This window comes from Cyprinus carpio, chromosome B15 (genome assembly GCF_018340385.1).
Source record: "Cyprinus carpio isolate SPL01 chromosome B15, ASM1834038v1, whole genome shotgun sequence".
Taxonomy (NCBI): domain Eukaryota; kingdom Metazoa; phylum Chordata; class Actinopteri; order Cypriniformes; family Cyprinidae; genus Cyprinus; species Cyprinus carpio.
In genome coordinates, this window is record NC_056611.1 from 8,158,215 (window position 1) to 8,171,446 (window position 13,232).

A 13,232-nucleotide genomic window follows, 5' to 3' on the forward strand; every position below is an offset into this window, starting at 1 on the left:
TTTCATATAAATGTTTTGTTACACATGTGTTACATAAAATGGTGTTTTGTGTTAAGGAAATTTTAAGGCCATTTTTTTGTTATGGCAGTCCAGTGTTTAATCATTTGCTGTAAACTTATTGTGTTTTAATCAAATTCACCAAATGTTAAATAAAAGACACGATCTACTAACAAAAGGTGTATTCAATTGAAATGACAGACAAAATTAGAATTAAACGGTTTATACCGTGATTTATTGTGCATCAAATATGGCATGAAAACAACAACGATTTACAGTACGAGCAATATCTGTACTGTACATAAAGTACACCCTACAAAATGAACCAAATAATGATCACTTCTGTATATGATTTTTTATTTTCATTTCCTCTTTCTTTTTAATACATACAATTCAAAGCTTATGGTTTAAAAAAAAAAATTTGAAAGACTGTTCAGGTGTTCACCAAAAGTATTAAGATATAGCGATCATTGCTAAGTACTAAATATATTTATTTAATTCAATTATATACAAGCTAATAGTGCAACAAGCATTAAAGATATACATTCAGAATTTCAATGTTAACCAGCACATGCGACTAAGTCATAAGATATTTCCACTTTATTTGCTATTTGTTACATTTCTATTGTCAGATTGCATTTATTTTCTTTGGTGTGTGATCGTTCTATCAAGTGGTAACCATGATGTATCAGACCCAGGCCTGCCAGCCGGGGAAGAGGCGGCTGAGGTTTTTGGGGTCCATTGCCTGCTGAATGAGGAGGTTTACCTGGCCGCCCACGCTGAGCACCGTCCCCTCCTCAACACCCTTCAGCTTCTCCTGCAGTCTGAGTAACACGCGCTCCGCCACTTTATTAAAGCTCTGACTGTCACTGCAGAAACACATCAACACATAAGAGAAGTCAGGTCTATGCTTTGAAGCAATCTTTGCTCCTTTGAAGAAATCTGTATTGTAGTACGATGTGCGACACATGGCCTTGCAATGGAGAATGGTAAATATGTACATAAACTTAATACATTTTCATTTAAAGCCTTTATTCAAATGAGTGTCTATACTGGGTCTATACTGCCATACAAAGGCAAAATACTGTAACTACACCTGTACTTTTTAAATTTAAAAGGCTTTTTTACTTTATTTATTAGGTTTGAATTTTCACACTGGCTCTGAATCAAATCATTCCATCACAGAAAAATCAAAATTTTAGCACATTTACAAGACAAGTGACATCGATTTAACCTTATAAAGCTTAGTTTGATATCTGACTGGCAAATTTCTAAGGCCTCTAATTTATCAACGACCTAAAGTTTGCTGAAAAAAAAAAAACATTGTAATATATATTTTAGTAAACTATTACATATATATATATAAATAAAACTTTTTGTACACGTAAAAGTTTTAGTATAATTGTAAAAACATGCCCTTTCAGGTTGTGGTACATTTGTCTTTATGCTCCGAAATCTTTAATGATTTTAAAATGAACATTAGTAATATATCAAGATAAACATGTATTGCATTAAAGCAACTTAGGTTCATTTGATTATAAATCATTTTTAGAAAATGATGAGCATTAAATATGATACATAACAGGGTATCTGCAGGTATCTTCAAATTAAATTGAATGCCTTTTTAATGCCATTTAAAAAAAAAATAATGCCATACACGACCCATGACTAACCACGGATATTATATATATATATATATACCAGTGGTGGACGAAGTACACAAATCAAGTACTTGAGTAAAAGTGCAGATACGCATAATAAAATATTACTCCAGTAAAAGTACTCCTTTTTCAATTTTACTCAATTTTTTATGTACTTAAGTAAAAAAGTACCGAAAGATAGATTACTTAAGTAAAAAAGTACCGAAAGAAAAATTTATCGATTTTATATAGGCTACTTTATTTAATTTTATATAAGCACATATTTTTTATAATCCTACTGCTCAAAATACCTGAGATTTTACCAAAATAACCACTATATGGAGTCAAGATATATTTGTGTAGTTGATAAGGACTACGTTGATGAGAGTGATGTTCACTGTGAAGCTTACACTGAGATGTAAACGTTACCTGAGAGAAAACAGATCTGACCATCTGATCTTCACCAGGAAGAGAAAAGTGTTTTAAAGTTTGCTGTTTTGCAGAACATCACAGTTATATATGAAATGAGAATAAGGCCTCCCCCACATATAATCTATCTTGGTGGTTAAATAAAAATATTTGGACTTTATATCTTAAAATTACCTCAACTTAGCACCAGCAAGCTTGTTAGCTAGACATTTAGCATACGCTAACAATATTTACTTATTTTCAGTATGGTTATGAATAAACAATCATATCCGTCTACTTGGCTAGTTAATTCAAACAATATAAACATTTATAATGTTGATAAACAATATAAAAACAGACGTCACATAGGGCTAAATGCGTAGCATTTTAATAAAACTGTTAACGTTATGGCAGCGGGGAATTAGAGCGTGCATGAGTTATTTTATTTAATCTGTGTTATTTTAATGTTTAGTTTTTTTTTTTTTTTTTTTTATACCTAAAACAGAGACTCCGATTGATGTGTCTGCATCGTCTGCATTCAAGCATTTCAGTAGGCCTAAATAGATCACCATTTACAGCAGATTTAGTTCACAAGCAAATGACAGTTTTGACCTAAATATGATTTTCAGTTTCAATAATTAATCCTAAAATTCAACATTAGTAACTTACTTTTAGCAGCATCAGTCGCGCGCGCGCTCACAAGATCTCCCGGTTCTTACTTTTGAATTCAGTTCACTGGAGACTCGCACTAAACGGTTCATTTGAATCAGCCAGTTGTCGAATAGAGAACAGCTGCAATCGGATCATTATAATTCATGAATGAATCGTTTGGTGCAATTTGCGATCCGATTTAAAAGGTTCATTGAAAAGAATCAGTTCGTTCTTGAATCAGAAACCGCTTCTGCAGCCACTTCGGCTGGAACTAAACTTTCCCATTTTTCCCAGTTTCAGATCGGTCCACCGCTGTACAAAATGCCCGCATCACGGCAATTTTGCTCCGGCCGGAACCAATTACCAAACTGGTTCCGTGTGTTTATCACTGAACTATGAACCCCCCCTCCCTCTAACATACGAATGTCATGCACCAGTCACTTTGTGCAGCAGTGGTCTGCTCACTACCTCATTCACCATGGATCTGACATCATTCTACCTCCTCATCAGTCAGTTTAATAAAATAACTGCTCTGAGCCCTTTGTCACTTTGTCACTTTTAATCAGACTGAATAAGCTATTTTTTTTATGCACTAAAAATCTTTTTATCTGCACTGGTTTGTTCACTGGTTTGCACTCTATCTGCCATGTGCCTTGCGCTGCTTTTATTTACCTTATTTTTATTTTTATTTTTTCTATTATGTCTTTTTTACGTTCCCTTATTGTATAGTTTTTATCTTATATTTTATATTTGATCTAGATTTTTAGGCTCTACTGTTAGTGTTATCTGTATGCACCGGGGGTCTGAGAGTAACGCAATTTCGATTCTCTGTATGTATGTACTGTACATGTGGAAGAATTGACAATAAAGCAGACTTGACTTGACTTGACTTACATATCTTGCGACAACTATTTTTTTTTATTAATTACGAAGGCTATATTCAATAAATTTATATAAAATTCTCTTCAAAACTATAAAAAAAATTAATGCCTGTTGGAAGCAAATTGAATGCTTTTTAATGCCATTTAAGGCCTTATTTTTCGCAAAATCCATTTAAGGACTTTTAATGCTTTTTAATGTCCCGCGGAAACCCTGCACAAGGCTTTTGAAGAATGTTTGGGAACACAAATTCTTTTTGTATAATGCATTGAAAAGGTATTCATAATGAGTGTTGTAATGCATTTTTTCTTTTCATAAATGTAACCAAAGTTAAAATGCATTATATAATATTTGAAGGTTTGTTTGTCGTGTTTTGTTATTTTCTAAAATGAATCATTTAAATACCATCCTACTATGACATATTATAGGGAGATATAGAGTGATAAATGATATTTATATGTTATAAAATTGGGCTGCAGATAGAAGGAGAGTGTTTACAGATGTGATACCTGGCCTTGCGGTGGGCGTCGATCTCGTCTCCTCCTGGCGTGGGGTTGAGTGTGGCGTGGAGCTCTGCATGCTCATCGTGCTGCTGCAGGTAGAAGGCCTTCAGAGGGTTCATGGTCCAATCAAACAGAGGGTCGTACAGCAACACCTGCATACAAAAAACAAAAGCAGCATTAATTTCCTGACTAATGACACATGTCTGGTATGAGATGTGAAGAATTAATTCATGTTTACCTCAACAATGGTCAACAGAGCTTCCTGAGAACTCCTCATAACTTCCATTGTCTTCTCACAACATCTACATGATATAATAATATAATCGCTCAGTTCCTTTCACAGAAACCCAAATACTTGTAACTATAATGTCACAAAACATCTGGAGTCCCATTGTGGTGTTTTCACACTTGAGTCATTTCAGTAGCCTGTTAAGAGTAGGTTTAGAGCTGAAAAACCAAACAAATCCAACCTGGTTTAGATCAGGTTCAGTGAGCTCAGAAACATTCTCTGTCGACTCAGGGTTCATACACACTTTTACCAATACATTCCCATGATTTCTGAGACAAATGACTGATTAAATCTGACAGATTGCGTGGATTTATTTATTTTATCTAACCTACATGCTATATTGAATAAATGTTTGCAGGGATTTCCAACCCTGCTCCTGGAGAGCTACCATCCTGCAAACTTCAGTTCCAACCCTGCTCCAACACACCTGTCTGTAATTATCAAGTTGCCCTGAACACCTTGAATAGCTGGTTCAGGTGTGTTTGATTGGGGTTTGAGCTGAAATCTGCAGGACAGTAGCTCTCCAGGAGCAGGGTTGGAGACCCCTGGTTTACAGGAATTTCCCTCATTTTAAAGTCAAAAGTTGCGGGAATGAGTAAAACTGCAAAATATGTGAAATCATGCACCAAAATTCTATTATACAAACATTTGTGAAATATTTCCAATGACTTTTCAAAAACTTTCTGGGTTTATTTATTTTGCCATAACATTACCATAACAAAAAATATTAAATGTCAAAATATAATTGCCCATGTGTGATGCATTTGTGTTCCAATCTCTTACCCAGAATAACACCTGCTCTGGAGCAGGTTAGTTGTGTAGTGTAAGATACAGTACCATGGTGGTAAACAAAGCTAAAAACCTATCCATATTCTTAATCTTTAAAAAAAAAAAAAAAAAAAAAAAAATTCTCCAACTAAACTTAACTCTCCTGTGTAGCCACTGAAATCTTCTTCATGAAATAGGCTACAGGTGTATAAATAAACATCAATAAACTCAAGTGTGAAAACACCCAGCATCCCCTCCTGAAGACATACCTCCTGAAGACGCCCTCCACCCCTGTGATGCCCATCCCATCCACAATGTCTCGAGACAGCCTGAAGGGAACCGTCTCAGGGGTGGGTAAGATTTTACCCTGCTCAAACGCAACACCTGTGTGAAAAGATGATAAAGGTGAAAATGAAAACATGAAGAGAGCGAAGCTCTTCTGCAGCGTTAGTTTTCTGTGTACACATACCCAGGTCTATGTGGACCAGTTCTGCAGTCTGTTCATCAATAAGAATGTTCTGAATGTGCCGATCGCCCAGACCAACGATGTAACCAACTGTCAGACACAAAAATGTCACTATTTTAACATAACTTCAAATTAATTGCCCATGAAATTCATGAAATAATACTGTTAAAAGTGAAAATCTGAGGCCAGATGCAGCTCTTTTCTGTCCCACTGAAATGACACGTCACCTATAATAATATGGTTAAATAATAGTATTGTGTGTGTGTACCGATAGAAGAGGTGGCCACACTGCGGGTGTACGCTAGCCGTCTCTCCAGCCACACTGCAGGGTCCAGAAAGCTCTCCATGCAGAAGTATCGGAATACTGGCCGGAAGTTCTGACACACCTCAGTGAAAGCCTGCAGTTTATCATCAAATTCCAGCCGTTGAGCCTCCTACACCATTACAACGAGAACATAATGAGGCAAAATGCTTCATAAATAATCTTTTTGTAGAGGCAATCTCTAAATACTCAAGTCACATTTATTTATATTGCACTTTATACAGTGCATTTTGTTTGAAAGCAGCTTCATATTAATAAGCAGATAACTCAGCAAAATGAATCAATTAATCTCTACAGAAGACAATTGTGTCATTAATCAGCTAATTAATTTATCAATGCAGTTCAATAAAAGTGTTGCAAAGTTCACAGACTATAAACTAGTATTCTTCTACTCTTCCAAACAGTTTAGGACTATTAATAGTATAATGCCTGTAAGAATGAATTGAGCTGATAAAATTCGGTACCATCATTTTCTTGCGACAGGACATGTTGGGCCAGTCCTGTGGGCAGAAGCGTTTGTGCGCCCCCTTCTGTGGGTCGACCAGGAACTCTCCAATGGGCACAGTGCCAGAACACCACTCCAAAACACCACTGCGCTGGGAAAACGGCACCACCTGGTACAAACACACAGAGCAGTGCTGATGAAGGCATGTTTACATGTATTATAGCAGAAAAAAATTAACTAGTAAAAATGAAAAAAATAAAATAAAATAGACTAGTAGTATTTAACAATTTAACAAGTAACTTCATGAAAACATCTGCTGGATACCGTTGGTACATATTTTAGTTCATAAAAACATGTGCTAGGATAGTGTATTAATGGTGTCTTTACTTTGTAACGGCGGATGTTGAGTTTCCTTTTGCGAGTTTCTGCGTTGCGCTGCAGGAGGGTGGAGCACATGTGAAAGACCTGCTGCATGACTGCGTCCTGCCTCAGATCATCCTGACCCTGTGTCACAACACAAACTCACTTCAGATTCAATCATTTAGGACTGACCAACAAACCGACATACATTTCAAACGAGTCTAAGATGTGGCAGCAATTATGCAAAACAAAGCATGAAAAGCAGACCTTGACTAGCTGTCTCCTGCTCTTGCCGTCTGAACCCACACAGTCGATTATCTTGGGTAGGTTGACGCCTCCAGCCAAGTGAAAGTGAGGTTTGAATGACCTGATAGTCACAAGGTCTTCATATCTGCCTGATGGATCCACCTGAAAGAAATGCCAACATATACAACAAACTTAGGTTAGGCTACGTTTACAGAACAACGATGTAGTCAAAAACTGAAAAGTTTTTCCCTTGCATTTTTAAAAAGTTTTACGGATACATGACAACGTTTTCAAAATGATTTGCGTTTACACATATCCACGAAAACAGCCAAAAAATGCTGTATTACATATGCCAGGCCATTAGTTGCCACTGTCACCTTGTTAGTAAACAGTACCTGTAGGGAAGTGACAATCATATGTTGTATATGATGCGTCTCTGCTGTTGGTTGTAATATTGTTGAAGTAAATCCACACTTTGCTGAAGAAGCGTTAGCAAACTCTTGCGCAGCAACAACAGTACCATGTACTCCCCCATTGTTGTGTATGTTTGTTAGCACTTGCCTTTAAAATCGACATGTACTGCGCATGTCTACTGCATACCTAACACGTACTACGCACGCACATGACGTCACCGTTTTCAAAGATTCCCGTATTGTGTGCTTACATGGTAACGATAACGGTGGTGTTTTCAAAAACTTGCAATTTGAAACCCGTTTTCAAAAATATGCATTATCAGTCCCAAAAACGCCGTTTCCGTGTAAACGAACAGGCAAAACGCATAAAAAGTTTCCAGTTTTAAGCTGAAAATGTTATTGTGTAAATGGCCCATAAGATCACATCACAAAGTGCACAGGCTTCTCTGACGTAAAAAGAAAGAGACATTTGTCACCTTGATGTCCATGGTGGGAATGATGACATCATCAAGGTCTTTGATTTGCATAATGGGTTGTTCAGGTGGAATAGGTATGGCTTCTGCAAAGACAATATATCAGTCAGTACATAACAATATGACATTTCCATACCCATTTTTTTAAACAGCTGACATAGTAAAGCACAAGAAACATTATATATAAACATTATATTACAGTAAACATTGATAGGAAACATAATTACTAATAAAGCCAATTAGCTAGTGCTTTTATCCAAATGGACTTAATGTACAAGTATTACAAATTCAGCGAGTGTAAAATGGATCTTAAGACAACTTATAAAAGTAAAAGGAAGTGCCTCATCTCAAGTTAAATTATTATTCCACTGCAGGATATTATATATTTTATGTATTTTATGAGATATGCAAAAAATAAAAAAAATAAAAATATATATACAAATTAGAATTTAAATAAAAGTGCCAAGGTGGATAACAAAGATTAACATAATGTTTAAATATTTACTCATATATGTCTACACTTTCTTTATAATATGAGAGAAAGAGCTGCCAGGATAAACAGTTTTTATGTATTTATTTATTTATTTATTTATTTTTTACACAGTCATATGGGTTTGGGATAACTCAAAATCAACTCAACATACAACATTCTTATTAGTTATCAATAAACACTGGATTTGTTGATTTACTGATTAAAAATACTGGGACACCAAGTTCCTTAAAGGGGTCATATGATGCGATTTCAATTTTTCCTTTCTCTTTGGAGTGTTACAAGCTCTTGGTGAATAAAGAAGATATGTAAAGTTGCAAATACTGAAGTCTCAAATCCAAAGAGATGTTCTTTATAAAAGTTAAGAGTCAACCACGCCCTCCTAAAATGGCTCGTTCTAACACGCCCTACGTCTACGTCACAATGTGGGAAGATTTGCATAATGCCGCCCAAATGTTCACGCAAAGAAAGAAAGCTAGAAATCAGTGGTTAAGTTGTACTTACAACACTGTTCCGGAACATTTCAACCCAAATAATCAGATGTGTGCAGCGCATTTTACGGAGGACGAGGACTGTTTCCTGAACCAGCAGCCTACATTACGATGTCTGTTTCTATAAAGTGGGGCAATTCCAACTTTGCAAGGACAGTCTGGCGCTTCTGACTCTAAGCCTGTAAGTACGTTTACATATTTAAAGGATTTGCCACTGACGATTCAAACGCGAGTTTTGAGCAGTGTAGAGTAGCGCTTGCTGTTTGTCATTTCTCCGATTAGAAATGCAGACATGGTTTTATGTTTATGCAGGCGATACACAATGCAACGTGTTAAAAGACAGTATAAGTCATTATAAGCAGTAATTATGTCCCCACTGGATGCAACAAATGGGTTTTATTGTTTTTGTCTCGTCAGCCGGGAAACAGCATCACAGTATGTTAAGGGGCATACGCTTTTGAGACATTCAGCCAATCACAATGCACCGGACAGCTGGCAAATCAGCGTACACCTCTCTTTTCAGAACGATGAGCTTTGTAAAAATTTAGACATTTCAGAAGGTGGGGCATAGAAGAGCAACAATAATGTACATTCTGTGGAAAATAATGTGTTTTTTGAACCTTAAACTGCATAAACACTTTGCATTACACCAAATATACAAAATAATGTTATTTTTAGCAACGTCATATGACCCCTTTAATCATAAACAGAATAGACAGGAAACAACTACAATCACTTGTACTCACTCTTTTCAGTTTTATGGCGACTGGCGTCCATGTATGCCAAAGTGATGTAGGCATTGCAAAGCATCTCAATGTCTTTAACCATCTTGGCTCTCTTTTTACGAACCACGTCAATAATCTTACGAGCGACATTAGCCCGTTCCTACATATCAACACATTTACTCAAGGTTAATCGTTTAGTTAAAAAAGGACACAATGCTACTGTAAAATGTCCGGATTTCAACATAGCATTCAGACATCATCCCTAGACACAAAAAACTCCAAGAGCAGTGCAGAAATGACTTCTCATAACATATGTTTAGTTGTAAATGACAAGGCTATTCAAAATATAAATATCAGTAATTAAGTTCTTGGATTTTAAACCTAAAGCTATGCTATTGTATTTTTGGTAGAACTAATACTTTAGATTTATTTCACAGCTAGATTTCGGAAGTTCTCATACCAGGTCCAGAGGTGAAGGTTGGCGAGCAGTGCTCTTGGACGAACGACTGCGAGAGAAACTCTCATCCTTGTTGGCGTTGACCAGTGCCAAGATGATGAAGAGAGTGTGGTGGGGGTGGTCAAGAGATGACTGACAGATCAGCTGATGACAGAACACATTTCAGTTGTGAGTGTATATATAAGATTGCACTTGTGAGGTTAACATTCAGTGGAGGAGATGAACATTACCTCATTTAGAACGGTATAGAATCCCACGTCCTGTGAGGTCACGGAGCTGGACACTTTGGTGCCCATTCGAGCGGCTAACTGATACATCAGGGGCAGGAACTTATATGACGGGATTTTCTTTACACCACGCTAATATAAACACAGAATTGAAAGTTGTGTGACCCACAAAAGTACATCTAAAATATGATTATGCAATTTCTCTATCAAAATGTTACTGATTTATTTTTTCAAATATTGAAAACATAAATGCTATAACATCTCTTTTGTGATGACGTGTATCTGGTAATACGTTTACTGGGCAATAACACTTAACTGGACTGAAGCAACTTTTAGAAAAAAAACGTTCAAATGTATCTAATATAATATTTTTTCCAACACAATAAAAACTACAGAGGTTTGATCATAAAATTAAGCGTTTAAATATCTTCCTACCAAGCCAATATTATGTGGAGATATAGAGTGATATTTAGGGTGCTTTCACACCTGGCCCATTGTTTTGGAACCGTTTCCCCCCCTTAGCTTGGTTCATTTGGGCATATGTGAACCCGGCAATCCATTGGCGCCAAACCAATCAGTCCGAGATCGCCTGAATGAGGTGGTCTTGGCTTGAATGAAAACGAACTCTGGAGCGGTTCGGTTGAAGTGAGAAAGCAATCCGATCCAACGGACCAACAAACCAGGCTATATCCAATGTATGATGGGTAAAGCAGTAGACTGTCCCGGCATCCCAATGTGCATACTATCCACTCTATCTGCCCTAAATAGTTTTGAAAATTACTAATATCACATAGAATTTAGTATGGATAGTATGCACATTGGGTTGCAGACGATATCTGTGGGTGAGCACGTCTTCGCCATTCAAAATCAAAGCGTGTCTTTTCATTTTATAATGCCGTCTTATTGCTCTTCTTTGTAGTAACTGTTAGGTGCATTTTAAGAAAGTTTTCCTGACGAATCCTGGACTCCTGTTCAAAATGATAAATTAATATAATGACAGCTACAAAAAAAAAAAAAAAAAACAAGCCCTCAAAGCTGTTGTCGTTCCATCTTGACGGATGACAGCTATGAGCGGAATTCTGGAAAATAAACCGTGGAACTTTGACCAATGAAAGGACAGTTTGCTTACAAGTGTCTTGTATTAACAATTTTGGTCCATTTAGAAACTTTGCCTTGTGAAAGTGAACCGCACCAAGAATAAAAAGCAACATTGTAATAATTTGAATCCCTGTTTCAGGGATTTACAGATGTGAAACAGATGTGAAAGCACCCTTAAATGCATTTTATGTAAATGGTCTGTTGTACCATTATAAAACTGATTTACATTACAAGCTATTAGAATTTCATATTATGTTTGGCCATTTTAATATCAGCAACTGCATCAAATTGCATATTTTGTTTGGTTTGGGCCTCTGAATAGCACTGAGGTGGGTTTTTTTCTCCTTCAGTATAAGCTCCATATTCTATACATTATATGAGTCACAAAAGCCTGATCAATCAAATATGATACTCAAAATAAGCACATATGCCTTTTTTTTTTTTTTATCAAAAATTCAATAAATTACAATTTTCTGAATATTATTTAATATGTCAGGCTTTACAGGGTTAAGAAGTAATAAAATAGGAAGAAACTGCAACACAATTACTTTTTTTGTACATGGGAGATGCTGTTATACCTTCATCATATCATTTACAGCTTTGACATCCGCATTCTCCAACCAGAGGGAGGCCAGTCTGAAGACCCAGGTGTCATGTTCCTCTCCCAGTTCTAGGCACTGAATGTAGTTCTCCACAGCTTTGAGGAGGAAGCGGTTGCGGTCGGCCTGCAGGTTAGCCAGTGCTTTGACATCCAGCTCTAGTTCCCTCTGAACTTTCACTGTGTATCTGCACATGAACAAAAGAAACGTGTATTTTTCATAACATATTATATATACATCATATAGTCTTCGTATATCTGTAACCAGTGAGCAAAAGATTCCTAAGACAGATAAGTTTCATGCTGACCTGTTGTTGATGACCTTCCTCTCCCGCATCAGGTCTACTTCCTCTTTGGCCTTTTCCAGAAGAGCGTGCTTGTTCTCAAACTCCGATGACTTCATGTAGTTTTCGATGCTCTGATACTGTGCATCAGAGAAACGGGCAAGCGAAAAGAAAGCCTGGGTCTTCTGGCTCTGAAGTTTAGCGTTTGAATCACCACAGTGGTCTTCAATGACCTCCACAGCCTGTCCAACACGAACAGATCATTAGCCCAAACACGAAAAACATGCCTCTTTGATAAAGGGCTGCATTTTTCAACTAAAACTGTTTAGTCAAACTTATCCATATAAATTATATATTTTTATGGATATAAATATATTATATATTTATATGGATATAAATTAAAATGATTATTATTATTGTTTTTGTTGTAGTTATTATTAAATAAAATATAAAATACATAACTATTAATATTTTATTAATATATATATATATATATTTTAGTTATATACCCTGGACAAAACCAGTCATAAGTAGCACAGTGTATTTGCAGCAATAGCCAACAATAAATCACATGGGTCAGAATTATTATGCCAAAAGTCATTAGGATATTAAGAAAAGATCATGTTCCATGAAGATATTTTGTAAATATATAAATATATAAAAATGTAATATTTGAATAGTAATATGCATTGCTAAGAACTTCATTTGGACAACTTTAGAAGCGCATCTCTCAATATTATTATTATTTTTATTTTTTTGCACCCTCAGATTCCAGATTTTCAAATAGTTGTATCTCAGCCAAATATTGTCCTATCCTAACATACCATACATCAATGGAAAGCTTATTTATTCAGTTGATATATAAATCTCAAATTCAAAAAAATGACCCTTATGACTGGTTTTGTGGTCCAGGGTCACATACAACCTTTAGGGATCCCTTAAATCTTCAATTTCGTTGATAAATAAATCATAGCTTTTTGGATATAGATATTCACCATATTA

General features: G+C 36.0%; 1 protein-coding gene across 1 annotated transcript in view; it reads right to left on the minus strand.

Moving 5' to 3' along the window:
• Nucleotides 1–206: 206 nt before the first annotated feature.
• Nucleotides 207–13,232, minus strand: part of atm (ATM serine/threonine kinase) — a 61,266-nt gene continuing 48,240 nt past the window's right edge. The window contains exons 49-63 of the mRNA XM_042739098.1: nt 12,255–12,472; nt 11,927–12,134; nt 10,254–10,382; nt 10,027–10,167; nt 9,588–9,726; nt 7,864–7,946; nt 6,996–7,136; nt 6,756–6,872; nt 6,388–6,537; nt 5,870–6,035; nt 5,605–5,691; nt 5,405–5,519; nt 4,317–4,380; nt 4,085–4,230; nt 207–866 (exon numbers count right to left, since the gene is read on the minus strand). Of these exons, the coding sequence (XP_042595032.1) occupies nt 686–866; nt 4,085–4,230; nt 4,317–4,380; nt 5,405–5,519; nt 5,605–5,691; nt 5,870–6,035; nt 6,388–6,537; nt 6,756–6,872; nt 6,996–7,136; nt 7,864–7,946; nt 9,588–9,726; nt 10,027–10,167; nt 10,254–10,382; nt 11,927–12,134; nt 12,255–12,472 (2,085 nt within the window). The 3' untranslated portion in view covers nt 207–685. The remainder of the gene's footprint in view (nt 867–4,084; nt 4,231–4,316; nt 4,381–5,404; nt 5,520–5,604; nt 5,692–5,869; nt 6,036–6,387; nt 6,538–6,755; nt 6,873–6,995; nt 7,137–7,863; nt 7,947–9,587; nt 9,727–10,026; nt 10,168–10,253; nt 10,383–11,926; nt 12,135–12,254; nt 12,473–13,232) is intronic.